We start from the raw sequence: 22,198 nt of genomic DNA on the forward strand, positions 1-22,198 counted from the left end.
ACCCTTCCCTTCAAAACAGGCATTTGACCAACCTGTTAAATCCATTTATTTTTTGGAGTTGATTGCTACTGTTCCAGTGAAATGTGATGGAGCTGAAAGTTGGGTTCAGTTTTATTGGAAGATTCCCACATTGCTAGTGGAGACAAATTTTATATTACAGGGAGTTGGTATCTTGTCAGTTCAAACACTAGTAGCAGTTGCTCTTCTCTGCTTGCAGGAGTTCAAAAGTAAATCGTGACTTGAAGGAACTACCAACTATAAATCACAGGTGCTGAGTACATAGCATCTTGCACTGAAGCATCACACAGCAACTGCCAAAGGCAACTTAAAACAGCTGATCCAGATGGTTTAGATAACTGGTACAATGCATTCCATACTTATTGTACTGTCCAAGATTGGCACTATAACCCCATTAAATGAATGAAGTCTGACTAAGTCCAAGTCTGTTAGGAAAGGTTTGATGGTACAGTGCCAGTGGCAAATCTTCTAGTTGAGGTGCAGGTAACAGTTCCCCACATGAAATAAGCCATGCCAACAAAGGGACTTTGCCAGTATAAAAAGGTCACTACAAATTAACACCCCTAAGCAAAATCACTGTACCAGGAAGAGTTCCTAAGTATGCCTGGCCTTATGAAATACATCTTCATTTTATTCTGTAATTGCAACTGAGCACTATTCATTTCATATTGTCCCAGCATTGATTTGCTGTAAGCCCTCTGCCAGTTGGCAGTGGTGGCTTTTAGTTTTATGTTGTACAGGATTTCCTTCATTGCCTGCCAATGCCATTCCTGAAGGGGCAAACCATTTGATGGAGGCAGAATGAAGGAGAAGAAACAATTACCTGAATTTATAAGCAGCTTTCAATCTTATATACTTTTGTAATTTAAATGGCTGAGGACATTCATGCTCTGTAGTTAAGGAACCAGGCCACAGTGAATAAGTTGTTATAATTTATGTCCCTTACCTCATCCTCTTCTATAAAATAAGTTGAGACACACACTGGTATGTAACTTGCCAGACGATAACAGGAAAACTTAGAGGATCCATCTCATTTTTAAATATGCACCACCCCTCATTATATTGGTTACACAGACATGAATTCTCTATGCATTGTTTACAGTACCATCTTCCATGTACTTGTATTTGGCCCATATATCTCAAAGGCAAAATACTTTAAAAGCCTGTTTATTGCATAAGTAGCAGGCAATTTTATAACACTTAAAGGGTTGTACAATAACTTTATAGTAATACAGTAAACATTAAAGGCTAAATCATGAGTACTATATGGACAGAATTACACTGAAATACAAATTCATAAAAAGGCATTTTCACTTTCCTGTCCAGCATTTTTGTAGAAAAAGGGTTATATGTCTTTAAGTGCAAGGGAAAAAGTTATTTGAAAGTTGAGATCCAGCCACAAGAAAAAGCCCACATATTTTGTACCAAAAGTACTCCAAGTTCTTTAATGTGTAAGACTAGAACCCTATTTAGCAGACTCTATGGTGTTAATCTAAGGCAAGAGTATATCTACGGTACAATAAAACACCCCACTGGCAATTTTCAGCTCTGCAGGGCTACAAAATTGCAGTGTAGATATCTGGGCTAGAGCTGAACTCTAGGTTCTGGGACCTTGTCCTATGAGCCTGAGTGAGCCGATACAGTCCACACACAGATGTTTAACTGCATTGTAGATGTACCCTGAGCATCTACATCAGAGGTGGGCAAGACACCCTCCGCAGGCCAGATCTGGCACAACAAGCCAATTAATCTAGCCCATGGCCACCCTGCCATTCCCCTGCCCTCCCCTCCCCTCCCCTCCGCCCCAGGCCAATCAAGACCTGGGGCCACAGCACCAGAGGGAACTGCCAGTTGTTTAGAACAGCTGGTAGATCACTCTACACACTGCACACCCCAGGCAGGATGGAGCAGGGAGTGAGAGACTTTGCACACTACCATGCCCCCCAGGTCCTGATTGACCCAGAGGTGAGGGGAGCACACAAAGTCTCCTCCTGACACCAGGGGTGGGTGGAGCCTAGAGGGAATTGCCAGCTGTTCATAACAGCTGCAGGTTCTTCTCTAGGCCAGTGTTTCCCAATTTTTTTTGGCCATGGAACTTTTCAGCTTAAAAGAATCTCAAGCAACCCCTAGGGTTGCCATGGTAAAATTTGTTTAAAAAAAAAAAAAAACCCACCACAACAAAAACACACACCAGAATTGGTCGAGGGGCGGAAAAAAAGCCACAAAATAGACTCTGTCTTTAAGATGGGGTGGGGGAGTGCCACATTCTCACGGAACCCTTACTTTCGCTTCACGGAACCCCAGGGTTCCACAGAGCACCAACTGATCTAACACTGATCTAAGCACCATTTGCCCCTTGCAAAGTGGGAGCAGAGGGCAAAGATTTCACATGCTGCCCGCCCCAACTGGCCTGGAGGTGAGGGAACAAATGAAGTTTTTTCCCTGTCCTTTCATGGGCTGCATAGCGCCTAGAAGGAACTGGCAGCTGTTCAAGGCAGCTGTCTGTTTTCTCTAAGTGATGGGAGGCAAAGACCATGTGCTCCCCCACCCCCACACTATCAGAATTTGTGGGCAGGGAAGCACAGGAAGTATCTTGGCCCTGCCCCTTTTGGAGTGGCCCAGGACTACTTCAAAAATGTGTAAAGTGGCCACCCTTCACAAATTATTGCCTACCACAATCCAATCACTCAGCAGCATAGGAATGGCTGAATGATGGGTCCCATCTTGGGGTTTCAGCATCTACACTGCATTATGTGGGCCCAAGTCCTAGCATCTTCCAGAATGTGGCTATGCCAACCCTTTGTCCATGGTGCAGCGCGGGAAAATTTGACCATCCATCAAACTTGTGTCCAGAGGACAGTGAAAGTCAGTCTGTGAGATACTTTTGGCAGAATTCAGAGAACAAGTCAAGTGGGGCTGAGCCTACAATGCAAAGCAATGGGTCTTGAATACTGGGTCCTAACTTCACTCCACCTCCCCACGGTTCTGGAACCCTTGGCTAGCACAGTTTGTAGCACAGACGCACAGAGGGCAGGGGAGGAGAGAAGAGGTTTGAGTGAGTTCAAACCCAGGGCTTATAATAAGGTTTGGGGGCATGGAGTCTGCTTTCCTTCCAAGAGCCCTTTCCATAAAGTGCACCTCTATCCTATGGGCTTCTTGAAAGAAAGTACCATAATAATACAACTGTTGTACACCAGCTGTACAAAGTTGATATCCTTAAATAACATTTTAGGAGACATGACAGTACTTTGCTTCTCACACAGGATATGTAAATAACACATATAGTGATGTCTTAATGGAGACTAGCAAATAGCATGTTCATGTTCCTATTGTGCTGATTCAAAGTTCTTAAGTGAAGTTATTCTCTTTCATACAATACATTACACGTGGCTTAATTTTGGCAACAAGGTTTTAAAAATACTTTTCTACAATTCAAGTCACAGCTCTGTCTAAATGCATTTCCAGATGCTTAGAGTCAGTGCTAGATATGGAAGAAGGGGGCAGGATAAATTTATGAATGGAACTACAACAGGATTTTATCCTGCCTACTTTCTTTTAACCCCAAATAGTACAATTTGTTTAGAGACAGTTAATGACATCAGCTTTCAACAATATTATGGCACTTAGTGTTTATATATACATACAAACACAATTTTAAAAGGAATGACCCTCTGAAGGTTTACTTATTGTTTGTTAATCTAAAACACAGCAAATTTTTATCACAACCCCCCCCCCCCAACAACCTAAAGAATTGTGATTTAGCAAACCAAATACTGAAGACTCTCCTTTACAGAACCGTAGACAATAAAGTGTTTTTGAATCATACATTTATGTGAAAAATAGATGAATTTATATATTCAGACAAAACATTATTTGGTGACTTTTGATCGGTTTACCTATATTATCACACTTGAGAGTAACACAATGAGAAGACTAACACTGCAAACTGCATGTGTGTGGTCCTATGGCTTTTAGGGTCTCCAGAAGAAACGATGAATTGTAGAAGTATTTTATAACAAAGGAAGGTGGTTATCTTGTCGGAAAAACCACATCTTCAGAGTTCAAACTTCCTCATGTTTTTATATGTGTTTTACTACATATAATATCCAGAGCTTATATTGTCATTATCTGGTAGTTTAGCATCACTGGGAAATAGCTATGATACATGTTATTTTAGTTAGAAAAAAATTAAAAACTACAACTTATCTGTTTCCTCTTTGCATTCAGTCTTTATCGTCTCACTTCAACAACCAAAATAATTCAACTACTTCCTTTTAGCTCAGCTACAGGGAGTCACAAAAATGACCCTTTAAAAGTTCCCATTGCAAGGCCAAATTTTGCCCTGTGCAGTTTAACTCACTGCAAACATTAGTACTATACAGATGTCATTGAGTGCCTCCAAATCTTTATTACTGATGATTGTGTACGAATCAGACCAGATTACATTCAGATGTCAGGGGTGGTTATAGGAATGATTGTTAGATAAGAAAAACAATTACATATGAACAAATTTCTTGTAACCAGATTGGCACCGCTCAATCTCATTTTTACAGGTTCACTTTCAAGTAGAACAGCGCTTTAAATGACTATAAAAGAGGTCATTTAGCAGGCTTGAGGTAACATTTTTCAAAGAGCTTGACATAGGAGTTTTAAATCCACATTTTCAAAGGTGAGAGGCACTTCGCAACTCAAGTTTCACCTCTTTTTCAGTAAGACTTGGGCTTTGCAAGTATCTTATCTTTGAAAATGGGAACTTAGGTTATTTTGAAAATTTTACCCATGAAAATTTTACCAAGAACAGAAAATAAATACTGGGACAAAGATGGGGAAAACACTGAAGTAGGTGACTAGTATATGGGTAGTTGTGCATTGAGGATGACCCCTAAGGTAAAATGTAACTCTGAATATCATTTGCATGAGAGGTGCTATATAAAATGTGTATTTTGCACATTCTGATAAGGTGATGTGTAGATATGATGTACTGTGCTAGGCACAGCTTCTTTAGAACTAGCCCTCTTAGCTTCCATTGTAAAGAAATCACAAAACTCTTTAGTAAAGCTGCATCTAAAAGATATGAAACAATACTGCTGGAAATAAAACTGCCTTAAAGATGACAATGAAGTAGGAATAAATGCTGTGGAAAACTTCAGAATGAGTTAATCTGAGAAAGGAAAAAGATGGGTTTTAACCACTAATGCCCTTTCTAAAATAACATCATATCTATAGATCAGTGGCATAGTGACAACTAAAAAACTACTTATTTCATGCTTCCTTCCAAAACAGATCAAGTGGCAAAGACCCTGTATAGTTGATTAATAAGTTTGGATGCCCACTACTTCTACAGTTTTAGCAGATTAAGGATTTGTTATTGCACAACAGCAGATATGGAAAAATTAGAAACTTTGTATGCAATTCTCACGAAGACTATAAAACTTCATTCTGCTCAACAGTTACACCCCTGGAGCCTTCACAGTCCATTGTCCTGCTTAGAGAGTTTGTTATGCAAGGGAATTCACCATACAGAGCAGTTCAAGGATGTACAGACCAAAGGCAGCTTTTCTCCCCTTTGATATGCATATCTGACTTCAGATACACATATCAAAGGGCACTTGTGCTGCGCACACAATATCTGAAAGCAGAATAGAGCTCTAAGGAATCTCTGCTAAGAACCTCTGATACAATGTTGGTGAGATATGGCTCCATAGCTGTTTGCAACATACACTATATTCTGTAATTAAACTGGCAACAGGCACAAAAATAAGGCAGTAGGTTAAATTAATCTTTGAAAGTTCTGTTAGAAAACATGCAAAAATAATACTGAGTTTAAAAAAGTTCAACTTGCCCCCTTAGCTGTCTGGTACAAATCTGAAAAGTTACGTGTCTAAATTTAAACTCCAATCTCTAAAAACCCCAAACTTCCATCCTACCCCACCCCAGACTCAGTTATTATTCTCTTTGGTTGTGATGGTGACCAGTTGTTTAGCAGCCTTGGCAATGTCATATGCACACTGAATCACTTGCTGAGTGACCAGCTGGATGTCCGTGGTAGGGCAGGTTTCTATGGGCAGGGTTTTTTTGCATTCAGACAGGAGTCTGTAGGCACTAGAAGTCAGCAGGCGTAGCGATGTTCTTACCAGCTCAGATTTAGGTTTCTAGGAAGGGAAAAGCAAACAAAGCGTGAGCCAACTAGCATGGATTATACACAATGGTTTTAGGAGGACTTTGAATCAGTGAGAGTTACTGTTTGTTTGCAAATGCTCTAATACTGTAGCAAGGTGGCCTGGGCTCAGTAGCTTTTTCCTTACCAAAGGTCAGAAAAGGAAAGGCTTGTAGGGAATCCTCTGGCAAGGAAAGACACTGGGCAGAAGCACACCTTCTGGAATTCACTAAGACCCACACACAGAATTATTTGCTCTCAGGAAGCTGCCTATTAAAAGACCTGAAAAGTGGACTAAGGATGACCACCTCCATCCATGTGAGTCATGAAATGACTGGTTAAACAAAGTTCTAGTATAGCTTATAGCTGTTCAAACAAGGTGCAAGTTTCTTTGGCTTATGAGAACTGTAGACATATACATTCTTTTTGCACCTCAACCAACCTGTGAGCAATGCTCCCTCTAATCTTTTCCATCCACGTGCACATTTTTTCCATCCGTGTGAGGAATAAATGTTTCTACATGCACCAAGGCATGTGCAAATGTGCTTCCCCAGTAGAAACAAAAAAATAACCGTTGGCACTCTGCTAATCAGTTAGATGGCAGGTGAATCTTTCCTGAGCACAAGTGCACAACGTACAGGGAATACGGTCTGTGAGTCCTGCTGTACCAGCTAACCCTACCCACTTAGTATGGTAGCAAATACAAAGATGCAAGGTCCAACCAAGATATCTGTCTTGATGACAGTAACATTCCTCCCCTCCTATCTATTCATCTTTTGCTTTCTGTTCATTGCAGAAAACCCTAAACCCAGGGAGGAAGCCCTCCAAAATAAAAAGGAGTGAAAGCTTAGGAAGTCTAAACTTCCTTATTGATTTTAATTGAGTTTTAATTCATTGTATCAGCATCCTTTCAGAGGTTCTTCTTTCACAACATGTTAAAGATTAGTGAGACTGAGAGCAGAATACTTTTGAGAAACATTGCCACTGTTGAAGAAATAAAGCTACTCACTTTTGGGAACAAGGCTGCCATTTCTGTTACTGCCACATGTATTCTTTCCGAGCATGGTATATAACTGCAAGATGCAAAAAAATTATTCAAAAGCAGCAAAAACATTTAATTTTCTTGAAGTTCAATCAGTTAGTGCCTTTCTCCAAAAGCAAACCAGTTAACAGATCGGCATAGGATTTTAGCACAGCCTCCAAACACAATGGTAGCAAACTCTGCAACACACTAAGTGTGATGAAGTTTCCCATTGAAACATTCATTAGTAAATTATGTTCAAATCCATGTTTCAACCACACTGTACTACGAACAACCCCAGAAAAAAGCAAGAACTTCACAGCTGATGGAAGATTCGTTGCATTAGGTAAACCAAAGTTTTAAGCTATTCTTGGATTAATAGTTTGTGGGGGAAAGTGTAATGGGTTGCTTACACTATCCTGTCAGATATTAATATCCTGATTTATAATCAAGTATGGAAATACATGCTTACAAATGTGAAAGTTCCCATTAGTGTAGATGACTGACATTTCCATATCCCTACAGCAGGGCTATTCAACATGCAGCCAGCCACGAGTGGGAGCCAAAATAAAATAGTAGGCAATATAATGGTCTTCTGTTGCTATGCATTTTAGTAGTTAAATTCTTGGACCTTCATTGCTTATTAAAAGTGCTGTTTTATGGGTGGAAATCAGGTAAATATTGCATTTTATTATTATTATCAGCAGAAATGACTTAAATGGGGCCTGCATGTTGTGTAGTCTTGCCTTAATCGTTATATTCATGCCCATCAATGTGAAAGAAGCTATTTTCATATATATATATTTCCATGTCTATGCAACCACACTTAAGTTGTGACCCTCTGCATGTGCTGTGAGTATCACTGTGGCCCCTAGGGCTTCCAAAGTTGAGTAGCTCTGCCCTACAGTAATGATGTGTACATCCGAACTCCAGAGTTTGCTCTGGATTTCCATAGAAGAAGCACAACATGTCTGAGAAAAATTTATCAGCCTGATCAAAATGGGGCGTGGGTGGGTATGGATAAAAATGGCCAGAAGACAATTTTGGGCACAAAAGAGAAGTCTCAGATTATGCAGTTTAAAGGTTATTTTAACTGGAGATATCAGGATTGCATGAGTGTTTTAAGATCACAGAAGGACTCTCAGATCCCAGCCTGAGTACGTAATAGGTACAGGAACTAGAAGTGCAGGCGCACAGTTGCTGGCACCCCCGCATCCCGAGTCCCAGCTGTCATCCTTGGGATTCCACTCCTGGTTCCACACCTGCCCCCAATTAGGAGGGCTGGCTTTCAGCATCCCCCCATTATTCAAATGTTTCCATACCATTGGCTGAGTGTGCAGGACTGGCAGTAAAAAACAAACCCAAAACACATCCTTGTGCATGCAGGCTGACATCAGATTTAATCTGCTCTCATTTTAAGAACGAAATTTTCTGAACAGGCCCAAAGTACTATGAAACCAGACTTCAGCAAAAAAGAAAAGAACATAAGCTACCAAGTCAAAGATCTATGCTGACTTAGATGTACACTAGCCTTGCAAATGCAACTGAAAAATCTTTTAAAAAATTATTTTATTTAAATGTTTAAGTTTTACACAAATACAATTTTGTCAACAATTTGGGATAATCAGCGTTACAGATGAGACCTATTAGTTTACCATGTCCATATTCTGGTAGCTGGGGCAGACTACTTTCCTACAGATGATCTTCTGTGGTTACGTTTATGACATTCAGCTTCTCCAAAAATGACTGCTATTTATTAACACATCAAACCTCCATAAAGCTATTTTTAAACACTCAGCAGCAATATCTAAGGTGTATGACTACAACAGCATTTTCACCAGTAATCTCCCAACTGAGCTTTGAAACACACAGAGTAAATATTAATCACAAGCTGGGAAACTGAAAGTGCACAGTATATTGTAGAATTATTGCAGATATCCAGGTCCCAGGATGTTAGAAAGACAAGGTGGGTAAGCTGATATTTTTACTGGACCAGCTTCTGTTGGCAAGAGAGACAAGTTTTTGATCTAAACAGAGCTTTTCTTCAGGTGATGGAAGATAAAAGATCCAATAAAAATTATTACCACGCCACCGTATCTCTTGGATATCCAGGGATTACCATACAATATATTGAGACACACCATTTCAGGTAGAGTGGCCAGTTAACACCTCTGTAATCATAGGACAAAAAAGTGGGATTAGTTGGTTATGGATTGTTGAAATAAGCCATAAATTCAGTGTCTTAAAGACCATGATCTGTAGTGTCTAGCAAAGTTATTAATTTCTCGGTCTCATCTTTTGATGTTACACAGGCTTCCTTTGAGAAGAAGACAGAAGTCAGATATAGAGAGAGCATTCTGTGAACAGTGTTCTTCCCTGAGTGTTGTGAGGACTTTGTTTTATTTTCTGTGAGAGTTCATTTTAGGGATGCAATAGAGTAGTTGAATAATAGACTACTCACATCCCCCTTTTGCTGCCTCTATGTCAGAGGCAGCAAGGGTTCAGAGGCAGCTGGGGGGAGGGACGCAGAAGCTGGTTTTAGGGGGAGCTGGCTTGAAAGCTGGTTCCCCTCAACACCATCTCACTGGTGTGGGCTGAGGTGGTGAGATGGACAAGGGAGGCAGAGGCACAGCGGGGAACCTGGTAAAAGTGGGGATTGCTTCAGTCCCTGTTCACACTAGGTCCCAAGTGCTGTGCCTCTCTCTGCCTTTGAAATGTAGCAAGAGCAGCCCTAGGATAGTGAGCAGAGATAGCAAGCACCCTCCTCCACTCTTACTGACTAATAGAGTAACCGACGGAAATTCCATCAGCTTCTTGATTAGCTGATTAATTGAAATTTAATATCCCTAGTTCATCTGAGGAAGTTGTGATTTGTCTGGTTCACCACATATTTGTTATTGGAGCATGTAATGCACGTGTTGAGATATACCACATGTTGCATGGACAGGACCTGTATATCTTGAAACATGTGTTGTGGGGGATATTGAATGGTCTCTTAGAATATATATGTTAATTACTTATGCTAAGCAATCAGTTTCACCTTGCATTTAGCTGTAAAGCTGAGTATTTCTCTCAGACCGGAAGAGCTCTGTGTAGCTTGAAAGCTTGTCTCTTTTACCAATAGAAGTTGGTCTTATAAAAGTAATTATATCCCTTACCTTGTCTCTCTAGTATGTAGTATATACAATCTCAACTCATATCACTTGTCATGGCTTCCCAGGGTCAAAGGTTAACCCTTGGAGCATTCTCTAGCTGAAGACAGGGCCAGGAAATAATTCACTTCAGAGAACATTTATTTCCATACTTGACAGTCCATCATGAACATTAGGCTTCAATGCAATACTGTTTGATGGTAAATTTTCCCCATTCTTCACTGCATAAATCAAAGGTTACCAACTTACAGAGAAGCTGTTATGTCACTCCTACTTCCTATTCAGGATGCATGCCTCACTTTTTTGGTGAAGTGTAACTATAAGACTGCAAAACAGCATCTAAGAAGAATGCCAGGTGAATTTAGACACTGTTGAACACTCACTACACCCCACCAAGAAGGGACAGCAACTTGTAAAGAACACGCATTTCAACAAGATTAATGTTTACTTTTAGAATGCATAAAGTTAAGGCTAAACTTTCAACTGTTCTGTTTAACAGAACTATCACATGACAACCAAAATAGGTAGATTTTAGGAATCCTTACATATTCTACATTAGACCCTGACAAAATATTTAAAAATTAGAATCAAAATTGATCTATGTAAAGTTACCTGAAGCCTCTAAGAAGTTTAGCCTGCTTTCCAATGTCTAATTTTAAAGCCTTTCCAAATACTCCATTTATGCTAATAATCTGCAGAGTAGTTAGTATAATTCAGAGCTAAAGCCAGTTTAGTTAAAATTAGTTTGTTAGGCAAAGCCACTCAAAATAATATTTTTCTTTAGCATAATCTCAATTCTAGATCTAAAAATCATAATCATCTTATTCAGTTAACTTGCAATACTGAACATGCAAAAACCATGTCAATTATAGATACATCAATAAGGAAAGCAACACACTTAAGGGTCATTTGAGTTATGCAGGAAAGTTGCTATAAAAGGGGGACATGTCGATAGTCTATGGCTAGGTCTAAACTGGTTGAGAAAACTGATGTAAGATACGCAACTCCAGTTACGTGAATTGAGTAGCTGGAGTAGATGTACCTTGCACTGATTTTCTGGGGCAGCCCCACACGGGGAAGTCAACAGAAGAAACTCTCCCGCTAATGTCCCTCACTCCTTGTGACAGCAAGGGCACACTGTGTTCAATTTAGCTGGTTTAGCATTGATCCTCCTGCAAGTGGAGGTGTAGCTTCAGTGTTGCATTCCCAGGACCTCTTCCAAACAAAATAAGACTTTCCACCATCACTAGCTTTTTGCCAAATGTGCACAGTAGTAATCCCTGTTCTACTAGAAAGGAGGGTAGAATTAATAATCAATTTACTCTCCATGAACTACATTGAATGCTCAAGGCAAGACAGAGGACGTGCACTGTTTGTGCCAGGGACGACTAGCGTTAAAAAAGTAGCCATATAACCACCAAAAAACCTAGTGGGAGTAAAGCCGGTCTGATTCTGAACCCAGTTGAGCCCCATCTCAAGGACCACAGAGGGGCTGTCCAAAATGGCACGTGACTGGTTTTGAGAGGAACCATCCCAGGAGGTACGATGCTGGGAAGGGAACCGTCCTGCAAGGTGCAGTGCAATGGTACTGGGGAACACTGCCTCATCATAGCTGGCTTGCCTCTGCATAGTGCTTGAGGGCCTGCAGAAGACACTTCCACTTGTGGCTCTGGAGATACCCTCAGGATACTGGACTATCAGCTCAGTAAGGTCCCTGGCAGTTCCAAGTCCCCCCTCTGACTATCCTGCATGGGGGAGTCCACAGGAACTGGACTCAACGGTCCTTGTTGCAGTGCAAGACAAGGGTGCCAGTTACTCCCTTGGTACCGTGGAATGTCCTTTGGGCCTGTCAGTTTTAGTCATGGATGACCTGCCCCTCTTTGGCTGCTTCTGACATTTATATGGCACTGTAGGGTGATAACGGCGCTGGGATGCTGTTCCTGAGTTGTGTTGAGGCATGTTGACTTCAGTGTTGAGGCATCTTCCAGGCAGAGTCCTTCTGTGGTGACATGCTGCCCACACTGAGAATGGTACGTTCCGCATGGATGAGGGACGTGTCTGTGACAGCCATGGCTGAGTTGGTTGAGGGTGAAGGGCTGACTCCATGAGAAGGAATTTAAGTCTAAAGTCCCTCTCTTTCCTGTTTTGTGGGCAAAAGCCTTTGCAGATCTTGCATTTATCAGTATGATATGCTTTCCCCATGCACTTAAAGCAAGAGTCGTGGGGAGTCCCCTTTGGACTTAGGCTCTGGCATGAAGCACTTGGGACCAAGGCATGCCCTGGTTCCCTGAAAAGGGGAGAAGAAACTACTTCCTACTAACAAAGAACTATTTACACTAAGAATTCTTGACTACTTAAGCATCAACTATTTAAACTATGAACACTAAAGGCTAGGGAAAACCCTTGCTTGAGGCTAAAGAAGAAAAACTCCAAGTCCCTGGCAGTAAGAAGAAAATGAGTGGGAGGAAGGTTGGCAGTGGACTATATACACAGCGCATAATGTTGCCTCTCCAGGGGTCTGCAGCCAACCAGCAGATACTGCTAGGGGAAAAACCTTCCAACAACTGTGCACATGGCACATGCACACCTACTTGGAATGGACACGAGCCATCACTCGTACAGACTGTTACTAGATCAAAAGAATAAATGTTGTGCATTTATAGGTAATGCAAATAATGCTGTTTCTGCAGTAACAGCACATGGACACTGCAACAACAAATTATGTCATCAAGAATCAGTTGCAAATTATTTGGATAGACAATTATCAGAATAGATACACAAGCTAGGGGTGTCAGAAGGAAACCTCAAGATGGTTAGCTGTACTCCTAAGCCCTGACCCTGTTCTCAGTGATGTCAACAATAAACAGGACTATGTAGCACTTTAAAGACTAACAAGATGGTTTATTAGATGATGAGCTTTCGTGGGCCAGACCCATTTCCTCAGATCAAATAATGGAAGAAAATAGTCACAACCATATATACCAAAGGATACAATTTTTAAAAAAATGAACACACATGAAAAGGACAAATCACATTACAGAAGGGGTATGTGGGGTGGGCGGGGGGGGAGGAAGGTGAATGCCTGTGAGTTAATGATATTAGAGGTGGGGAAGGGGAAATGTCTGTGAGTTAACAGTATTAGAGGTGATAATTGGGGAAGCTATCTTTGTAATGGGTGAGATAATTGGAGTCTTTGTTAATTCCCCTGCGGAGAGTGTCGAATTTTAGCATGAATGCCAGTTCAGAGGATTCCAACAATAAAAGCACCTATTAACTTCATAGGGCATAGGAATGGTCCCATAACTCTTCGTACTTGTTACCTATACGTTTTCTTATCATTTATGGCCTTTCATGCATAACCTCTAACCACCACTTTGTTGAACGTGCATGAGGGGAAGAAGGCAGCAGAGAAAAAGAGAAAGGACACTGTGCCTGGAAGGCAGGGACAGAGGCCAGAGTACCAGGAAGTAGAATCAGGCTGCTGGAGGGTCAAAGGCTGTAGGGGAGCTCTCTCAGCCCATGGAACCAGTGTACTGAAACAGCCAAGGCTATGTCTGAGCTTAAGTGTGCTTGCACGCTCTAATGGTCTATTTAGACAGATGAGAAAAAGGAGCAAAAGAGAATGAGAAAAAGGAAGGAGTTACATTAGGATGATGGAAGAACATTTAACATTCATGCCCAGATTACCCATATTGCAAGTCATTTTTATTTACAATACTCCTGACAAAAGTTTGGAAGCTCTCTCATTATAGTTCTTAGAAATTCGATTATACAAAAACATATTTGACGGGACTTCTCTGAATGGAATTAAATCAAATATATTTATTGCATTATTTTCCCATATAGCTTGTCCTCTGCTATGTGACACATCGAGCAGTAACACATCTGAGGCAAAGTCATGCAATACAATACTGCATTTTGTTCATGGCTAAGAGCTTTGGAGGGTCATGTTCACAGTAATCAATGTGTTCATTTTTGGCATAGAAGAAACACTGCTTTAATAACCAATCATGTTCCTTCTCTTCAATATCTTAATGCCTTCACACCAATATCTTTTTTTATAGCAAAAGGACAAAAATGTCTTTTTGTAAGGCTAATAATTATTTCCACATTCCTTTCTCTTATTTGCATTTATGAATTGAATTTGTTTTATTTGCAGATCTAAAGAGATACACATCTCTGGTGTACAAAAATACTCCCTTAACTTGAAGCACAAGAACACACACACACCACACCCTTAACTTGAAGCACAAGAAAACACAAGGAAAGAGAAAAGTATTATTTTCTAAGTATTCTCATTCAATGTAAGCTTGGGAAAATGTGTTGTGGGTTCTTCCTTCTACATGATTTTACGGTGCATCAAGTATTATTACTGGTAAAATATACAAATAATCATTATGCTTATTTTAAATTTTATTTTTTACTGTAGCACCCTTCTGCATGAACCCTGGGAGCAAGTAACAAGTATGGTTATGAAAGGGACTAAGTCTTAATTTTGACTCAAGTGAGCTGAGTCAGAAAAGGCATTCTGACTTCTCCACCCAGGATCTAAAAGGAATGCATTTCCCTCCTAATCAAAGGAAAATACAAAGTTAATAAGCATGGGAGAAACAGAAGTGCCCCCCTCCCCTGAATGCACCTGTTCCCCATTTTTCTCAATTATGAGATAAGGAGCTCATAAACTGAACTACAAGAGATGACGATTTCACACAAGTTGTTAGCTGGCTTCACGGGTAATGTGTTGTACAGCCCTTCAGCTCCGAAGCTGTGACTAGAGTTCTAATCTGAGAACTGCCTCAGGGAAAGATAATTTTATTAGAACCTAGGACTATTTAGTGCAAACATGGAATGCACAGCCATGCACTATGAAATACCTGCCATTGTATACTTATAAAAAAACTACTTAGGAGAATCACCTGCTGCTTATGTACCACAAAGAATCATTACCAACAACTCAGGTCAAAGTGCATGAGGGGGAAGCGCAGGCTGAGTACTACTCTGATGTTCAGGTAAATAGGCCCCTTTGATTTTTGGCACTGGCAAACTTGAGAAAAGTTTATCTAGTTCTTGGCTCTACCAAGATTTCAGAATAACTATAGCTGATGGCTTATCTACTGCTGTGAAAACAGACTATAGGAGGCTATGACTACGGTCCTACCAAATTCATCATTTATTTTGGTCAATCTCACAGCAAGAGGGATTTTAAATTAGTCAATTTCACATTTTCAGATGTTTACATTGAAATTTCAGCATGTTGTAGCCGTGAGGGTCCTGACCCAAAAGAAGGGTGGGGAAGAGAGGAGTCACAAAGCAGTTGTAGTGAGGTCATGGGATTACCACCCTCACTTGTGCGCTGTGCTGAAGCTCTCCTGCAAGAGGAGGAGGTACCTAGGAGTAGGTATGAACCCTGCCAGCAGCCATGCAGGGAAAGAAGTACTCCTGTCCCTCCCAGCCTGGCCAACACTAGCAGTCCCCATCTGGGGTGATCCCAGCAGCACAGGAGAGATTAGACCCACTTCCACCCCTCCCAGAGGCAGTGCAGTCATGGAGCTTCCTGCAGCTGAGAGGGGCATCCAGAAGCGACGCTGCTCAGCCGCTGAGAATATCCATGCGGGGGAAGAGGAAATTCCATCTCTCCTCAGCCTGGCAGACTAGCAACTGGAAACTGGTGTATGGTAGGAACTCCCACCTGGGGCACCCATAGCCCTTTTCCTCCCACCCTTCAACAGGTATATTTCATCAGGGAGGTCTGATTTCATGATCCAGGATGTGTTTTCACAGCTGTGAATTTGGTAGGAACCTAACTATTAAAGAACATCACAATTATATACAAACCCCAAACCATCTACAGTGTAAGGGCCAAATTGTTACTGCTTGCAGCTGTTTCACAAAGGTTACACTCAATTACTGCCAAATGTTTCCTTCTAGGGGCTCCAATCTATATATCCCACCTAGTTCAAGATCCCTGGGTAAAAACCACTTGGTCCCAGGGACTCTGCAGTGGTCCCTTGACCTCTGCTTTATTGGGAGCCATCTCCCAACACTCCCATTTGCCTGTACTGCTTCTTACTTTAGGTGGAGGGTGAGACACTGCTCCCACAGAAAAGCTGTCCTTTCTCCCTCTCAGCCAGTGGGGGATCTTCCACTGTGGAAATGCTGGTAAAGCTGCTTGTGTGGATCCAGGTGGGAGGAACATGTTTGGAGATGCATTGTGCCCCGAGCCCCAGTAACATCTGTTGCTCTCTTCAACCAAGGGAGCACACAACCATCAGTGATTCATTTATGTGAAATTAAAGTTTCTACACTTGGAAGCATTTTATTAGGCTTTCTAACCTTGGAAATTCCAGAGCACTTAAGACTCCACTTCTTACCTGTCGTGCTTATTCTCTTGCGCTGCTCGCAGCAGCTCTTGGATATTTTTAGTGATCTGTTCCGTTTTTCGTATAACATCTTCTGTACTGGGCAAAGTGGAACTTGGGGTTGCATCTAGGTCTGAGTTCTCGGGGATAGACCCTTCCCCCTGCCAAATGATACTTCTCTGCCTTCCTTTCTTACCAGGCCTGGAAAACAAAGAAGAATGTTGAAGTGGTCATGGTAGGAGAGAGCAGTTTTTATTAGCATTTAATAAGACTTGTATATCTTCAGATACTACACAGACAGACATTAGCTCATTCAGGTAGTATGACATACCCCGTCTCATCCAGCTCCGAACTGGGAGTGGGGTTGTCATAGTCACTTTCAGGCATGCTATTCTGCTTCTCTAACTTCGGTGCCTACAGAGAATAAAGAAGTGTTTAAGGATAGTACCTAAAAAGAGAGTCAAGAACTTTGCCAGGGAAATTTTCCCTGCGTAAATTAGTTTGTTCTCTTTGCACAAGAGTTCATTTAAGTCCTACATTACTTTATAAGCTCAAGCTGTCATGGCTACTAGTCACTGTTCTGTGCGGTGTTACACCCCCTCATGCATTTTAGGCTAAGATCTCAGGGCCTGAGATTTTGTTAATTTCTATTACTGACAGCTGTCACATGTTTTGTAGGCTTACATATGCAGTAGACGACTTAGATACCATAGGTTATTCCTCCGTTTCATCTAAAAAAAAAAGTTACTTGCCTAGCTAGTTATTCCTTCTTTAGTAAATAGTTTCTTCCTAAAGTACACTGTGCATTTTATTTTTAAAATATATTTTGTACCTCAATATATTAGGAAATGTTCTTCCCCAACCATTACAAGCTGATCAGCTTTACAATACAGAGGTTCTGTTTCTTTAACATCATAACCCAACATCTTCCTTTCACTATGAAACTTTGCCTCCATTCCCATGGTATTCACAAGTGGCAGCACAAATTTATTTTAGGATTAATTCTGGAATCTGACAGCCCTCCTGTTGCAAATGACTGAGCAAATATGTTTTTCCCTCGAGTGGGAAAATGGAATTTGCTCAAGTCCCTGACAACCACAAGTCTAAAGTCTTCCAATTCAATGTATGACCAATGTATGGGCAAAAGTGAGACATCACCTAATTACTGCTTTATTGGTTACAGTTGCCTTGAAATGTCCTTCATATGAGGCACTTTGCATACTTTTTCCTGAGCAGAAGACAGTAATAACCAAGCATACTTGGGATTTGTACTCTTTGAGATGCCATCATGTAGCCCCTACACTCAGGAAGTTTCTCTCATTACATTTCATGTAATCTTTCAGGTAACAAGTTATTCTACCACTTTGGTGAGCTCTCATATAGTTTATACCCAGGCAAAATGGTACCCTAATGTCTTTTGTTCTAAGTATCCCACAACCACACCAACCAGTTTGCAACTTGAGATTTTAAAATAATTCCAAAATACTGTCATGGGACTGGAAAACATGTTGCCCAACCAAGCAAGGACAGCGCACTCTGGAGCACTATTCTTCCTCTCTCAAGCAGCAGCTCTGCTTTACTTAATTCTCCTTTCCTGGGGCTGAAACCAAAGAACAGCGCAGGCGCACCAACTTGCCAGTTCCTCCCAGTGGTGCCTGGGCCAGAGCATGCTATATTAGTATGTGTCCTTTTTCTAGAGGACAGACCATTATACCCTTATGACCCTCAAACATGTTACATTAATGTTTATTAATTAATAATGAAGGTTGGTCTATTAATGCACACTGTACATCCTGGAATTGAAGTAAGACCAACAATGCCATGGAATTTCTTCGTTTCCAGTCATATTAATCTGCCACTGATCTGTATTAGAAAAACAGTGAGAATCAAGGGACTCTTCAGTGTCGGATATTAAAGGAAGGCTTGAAGAAGCATGCTTAACACATGCACTTTCTATTATAACAGGCACAAATGAGACTAAGACTGATGGACAAACACTTTCTATTATTCTCATTTACAGAGGTGCCCCCATGTACTAAGAGCTTTGCAATCATTAAAGGGTAGTTTCTGCTCTGAACAACAGAAGCTAAAGCGTTTCTATACAATTTATAGCTACCTTACCTAAAAAGAAACCTATATTATGATGTTCTTTTGATTATTACTCTACTCTAGTAAGGTAACTAGAGAAGACAGAATCTGAAAAAATGCTAGGCATACTCTGACAATATAAAGCTGTATGTAAAGCCATCTATATGGCATTTATCAATCAGTTGGTACTCAGATAGAAACTGTTTTGCTAAGTGGCAAAGCTGAACATCCTGGTCACAAATAAAAACATACAGTTAAACCCCAGAACTCTGCTTGAGTAATTGATTGAGAGATGTGTAAGACAGAATTACAAATGCTCGAATCCAAGCAAATTTTAAGTTCAAGTTACAAATCAATTGTATCCAAATTAGCAATCTGCACTGTATCATGATGGATGACAGTCACTTAAAGATTTGTCATCTCCATGTAAATCAAAGTATTTTTCAGACTGGGCAGAGATCACCACACCATTTGTAGTCAGATTAATTTGTGATCTGAGATTTTAAAGAGGGACTATCAAGCTGAAGAAAACAAGTATCTGTTTTAAAAAAAAGTACCTGAAAGGCAAATAAATCCCTAAAATCATGATACACAAATGTCTCTTTTTCTCTCAGTTCAACTGTTAAATAATAAAGCTTGACTTGAGTTACTGTATAGCTGCCAAATGAAGTGACTAATACAGCATCAGCAACATGATTGTGATTTTACTGAGGTATCAGATACATGGAAGAGTTGGGCTAAAAAGAGAAAGGAGATTTTTTAAAAAGAAAGGTATCTCTCCAAACAAATTTAAAAAGCCACATTTTAAAAAGTCATCTATGAATATTTTTCTCCTTTATTTTGCTCCTGTGAAAGTCCCGCTTTAATGATAAAAAGTGAAACTTAAATCGATAACACACAATATTATAAAATGGGTTCTGTCAAGTTACAATCAATATGTTTGTATAAAACAGGCATAAAAGTACAGCAAGAACACAAAGGTTCTAAGAAAGATAAAGCTATGATAATTACATCCAATCCATTAAAGACATTTAATGACTATGGATCCAAGGTGCAGATGAGAAATGCAATTCATTCGCTGTTATGGTCCAAGGAGATTCAGCTATCATTCACTATGCAAATATTTCATCTTGCTCAAAGAGTGTGTAAAAGACATCCATTTTCAAATTATAAATTATTCTGAAATATGCTGAATAAACATGTGTAGCAAGAATCTATTTGTAAAAAGCACTTTTCTTTGACAATGGTTAGCTGGTTGATGGGGCTGGTTCACATAGTATTATTCTGCAATTATTTGGATACACAAGATCCCACACAAAAGGTTAAGTCTTTAAAATAGAAATCAGGTCTAACTAATGTACTGTATCAAATTGTTCCATTAGTCAATCATCCCTAACACCTTACTGTTTTGTTGTAATGAGGATACTTCATTCTGTGCATCTATTAATTGTCCTTACATTGGGTTGGACTGAAGGCTGCAGAGGAACAGTGTACAACATGAAAGAGAATATAGCCTATTTATCAATTTCACATGTCAGTGGTTTCATAAAAAGGCGCATAATGCCCTTGAATCCTGCAGTTCTGTAGTTCAGAACCACAACTGTTCATCCATGCGGTAGAAACAATGCAAACAGAGTAGTCTTTGGAATGCCATAGACTTTTATAGTGCAATTCATATCTCATAATGCATTGTTAAATCAGTGTGGGGCTTCTGTAAGATCCTACATTGTGCCATCAATGTTCTTTAACTGTGACCTAAAAGCAGCATTGCTAAGAATGAGTTCAGTCTCCAGGCCTATTCAATCCTTAACCTCTTTCAATTCCACCTGTAAAAGGGCTATGTAATATAAAATTAAGTGATATAACTGGTTAAATTCATTTCAAACTGTCTACTGAACAGCAGTCAAAACGTAACATCTCTGTCCATAAGTACTAACCTGGACTGGATGCAAAGTACTGACTTCTAGAGGTAACAGGCTTCATAGCTTTTACTAACCCTTTGAGCATACCTTTGTCCCATGCAATGCATTTTAGTCAGCAGAAATAAAGTATGTACTGGCTCATGAAATATCAGTAAGTGCCTGCTAAATTACTTTTCTTCAGCAATCAATCCATTTTCAATAACATAACATGTAATAAGTGATTTGGAGCAATATGTGCATGGTGTTAAATGCTACAGGTATTTTAGTTGGTGGGAAATTAGACAAGAATGAAGCAAGTGTATCCATAGTTTGTGGCAGAAGAAACTGAAAGTGATGAAGTGCTGCTTCATGCAAGGATGAAGACAAGTTAGCAGATAAAGGGGAAAGGCCAGACGGGCAAAGCTTCCAAGGAGATGGCTACCTCCTCCAAGTAACAGACCAATTCAGAAGGTACTTAACCCTTCGTGTGCTTTCATCCCTTGACCAGGAAAGCGTGGAGGGGAAGGAAGGCAGAGATGAAGAGGAGGTCACAAACGTACTCCTCCCGATCTAAAAAAAAAAGGGGGGGGGGAGGGAAGGGAAGAGAAACACTTGGGAAAACAAAAACCCCACAAATAATCTGAAAATAGCTTTTAAACAAATACGTGCATTTTTTAAATTGGAAAATCAAACCGGTGACGTGGCCAGTGACAGAGAAAATTGACCAAGCTAGACTGGACTTGCAACTCCTGCAAAACACTCTTGACTTCAAGCTAATTCTGGTATTCATATTAAAAGGTGTTGAATCCCAAAGTGAAAAAATACATTCACAAAAATGTGATGTTAAAATTCTGCGTCTCCAAAGATGCTCATTTAACTAATATCTCCCACTAGGATTGAGTAAAAAGATTTTATTAAAGGGGAAAAAAGTGCGTTTCTGTAACCAAGTTTCACAGGAAAGCAAGCAATGCTTTAGAACTGTTAATTCTAAACCAGCAAGACATCATCAAATGAGAAGTTTCAGGAACCTATGAAGATTTCTTACAATTTGTATAAATTGCTTTGTACAAAAAAGAGTTCTGTCATTTCTTGCTGTGGGAACAGCCTTTATTTATACTGAAATCTTCCATAGCAAGTCAACATAATCTACAATGATTTAGCTTTTATCATTAGCATTTTATCCCTTAATAAAACTAGCATTTTATTATTTCCAGCACTTTGAGACATCCCAGACTTGTTCATCAGATTGAAACACATCCAAGATTGTGACACTGTCAGATAGTTCAGCAAAACCAAAAAAATCCTTCTTATAAAATAGTTCAGATATCCACGATTACTTCTTGCACCAAGTATTTTGTTTTATATGCACATAGTACTTTTTTCAAGCTAAGAAAGAAATTTAAACTTCCAAATTATTGAACAGTATTTCAAATGCATTTAATGTATGCAATTAAGAGAATACAAGATAGTGCTGCCCCACAGATGCCACATTGACAATGCCT

General features: G+C 40.1%; 1 protein-coding gene across 9 annotated transcripts in view; it reads right to left on the minus strand.

Moving 5' to 3' along the window:
* Window positions 1-1,169: 1,169 nt before the first annotated feature.
* GIT2 (GIT ArfGAP 2) overlaps window positions 1,170-22,198 on the minus strand; it is a 69,185-nt gene continuing 48,156 nt past the window's right edge. For 3 of the 9 annotated variants that reach the window (XM_075898845.1, XM_075898850.1, XM_075898844.1), the window contains 6 exons: window positions 21,177-21,266; window positions 17,039-17,121; window positions 16,720-16,908; window positions 13,810-13,935; window positions 7,185-7,248; window positions 1,170-6,170 (listed from right to left, as the gene is read on the minus strand). In XM_075898845.1, coding sequence (XP_075754960.1) covers window positions 5,958-6,170; window positions 7,185-7,248; window positions 13,810-13,935; window positions 16,720-16,908; window positions 17,039-17,121; window positions 21,177-21,266 — 765 coding nt within the window. In that variant the 3' untranslated portion in view covers window positions 1,170-5,957. Of the gene's footprint in view, window positions 6,171-7,184; window positions 7,249-13,780; window positions 13,936-16,719; window positions 16,909-17,038; window positions 17,122-21,176; window positions 21,267-22,198 lie in introns of those variants that run through there. The other 6 variants (XM_075898854.1, XM_075898847.1, XM_075898851.1 and 3 more) reach the window with 4 other exon arrangements.

Source organism: Pelodiscus sinensis, chromosome 15 (assembly GCF_049634645.1).
Source record: "Pelodiscus sinensis isolate JC-2024 chromosome 15, ASM4963464v1, whole genome shotgun sequence".
NCBI classification, from domain to species: domain Eukaryota; kingdom Metazoa; phylum Chordata; order Testudines; family Trionychidae; genus Pelodiscus; species Pelodiscus sinensis.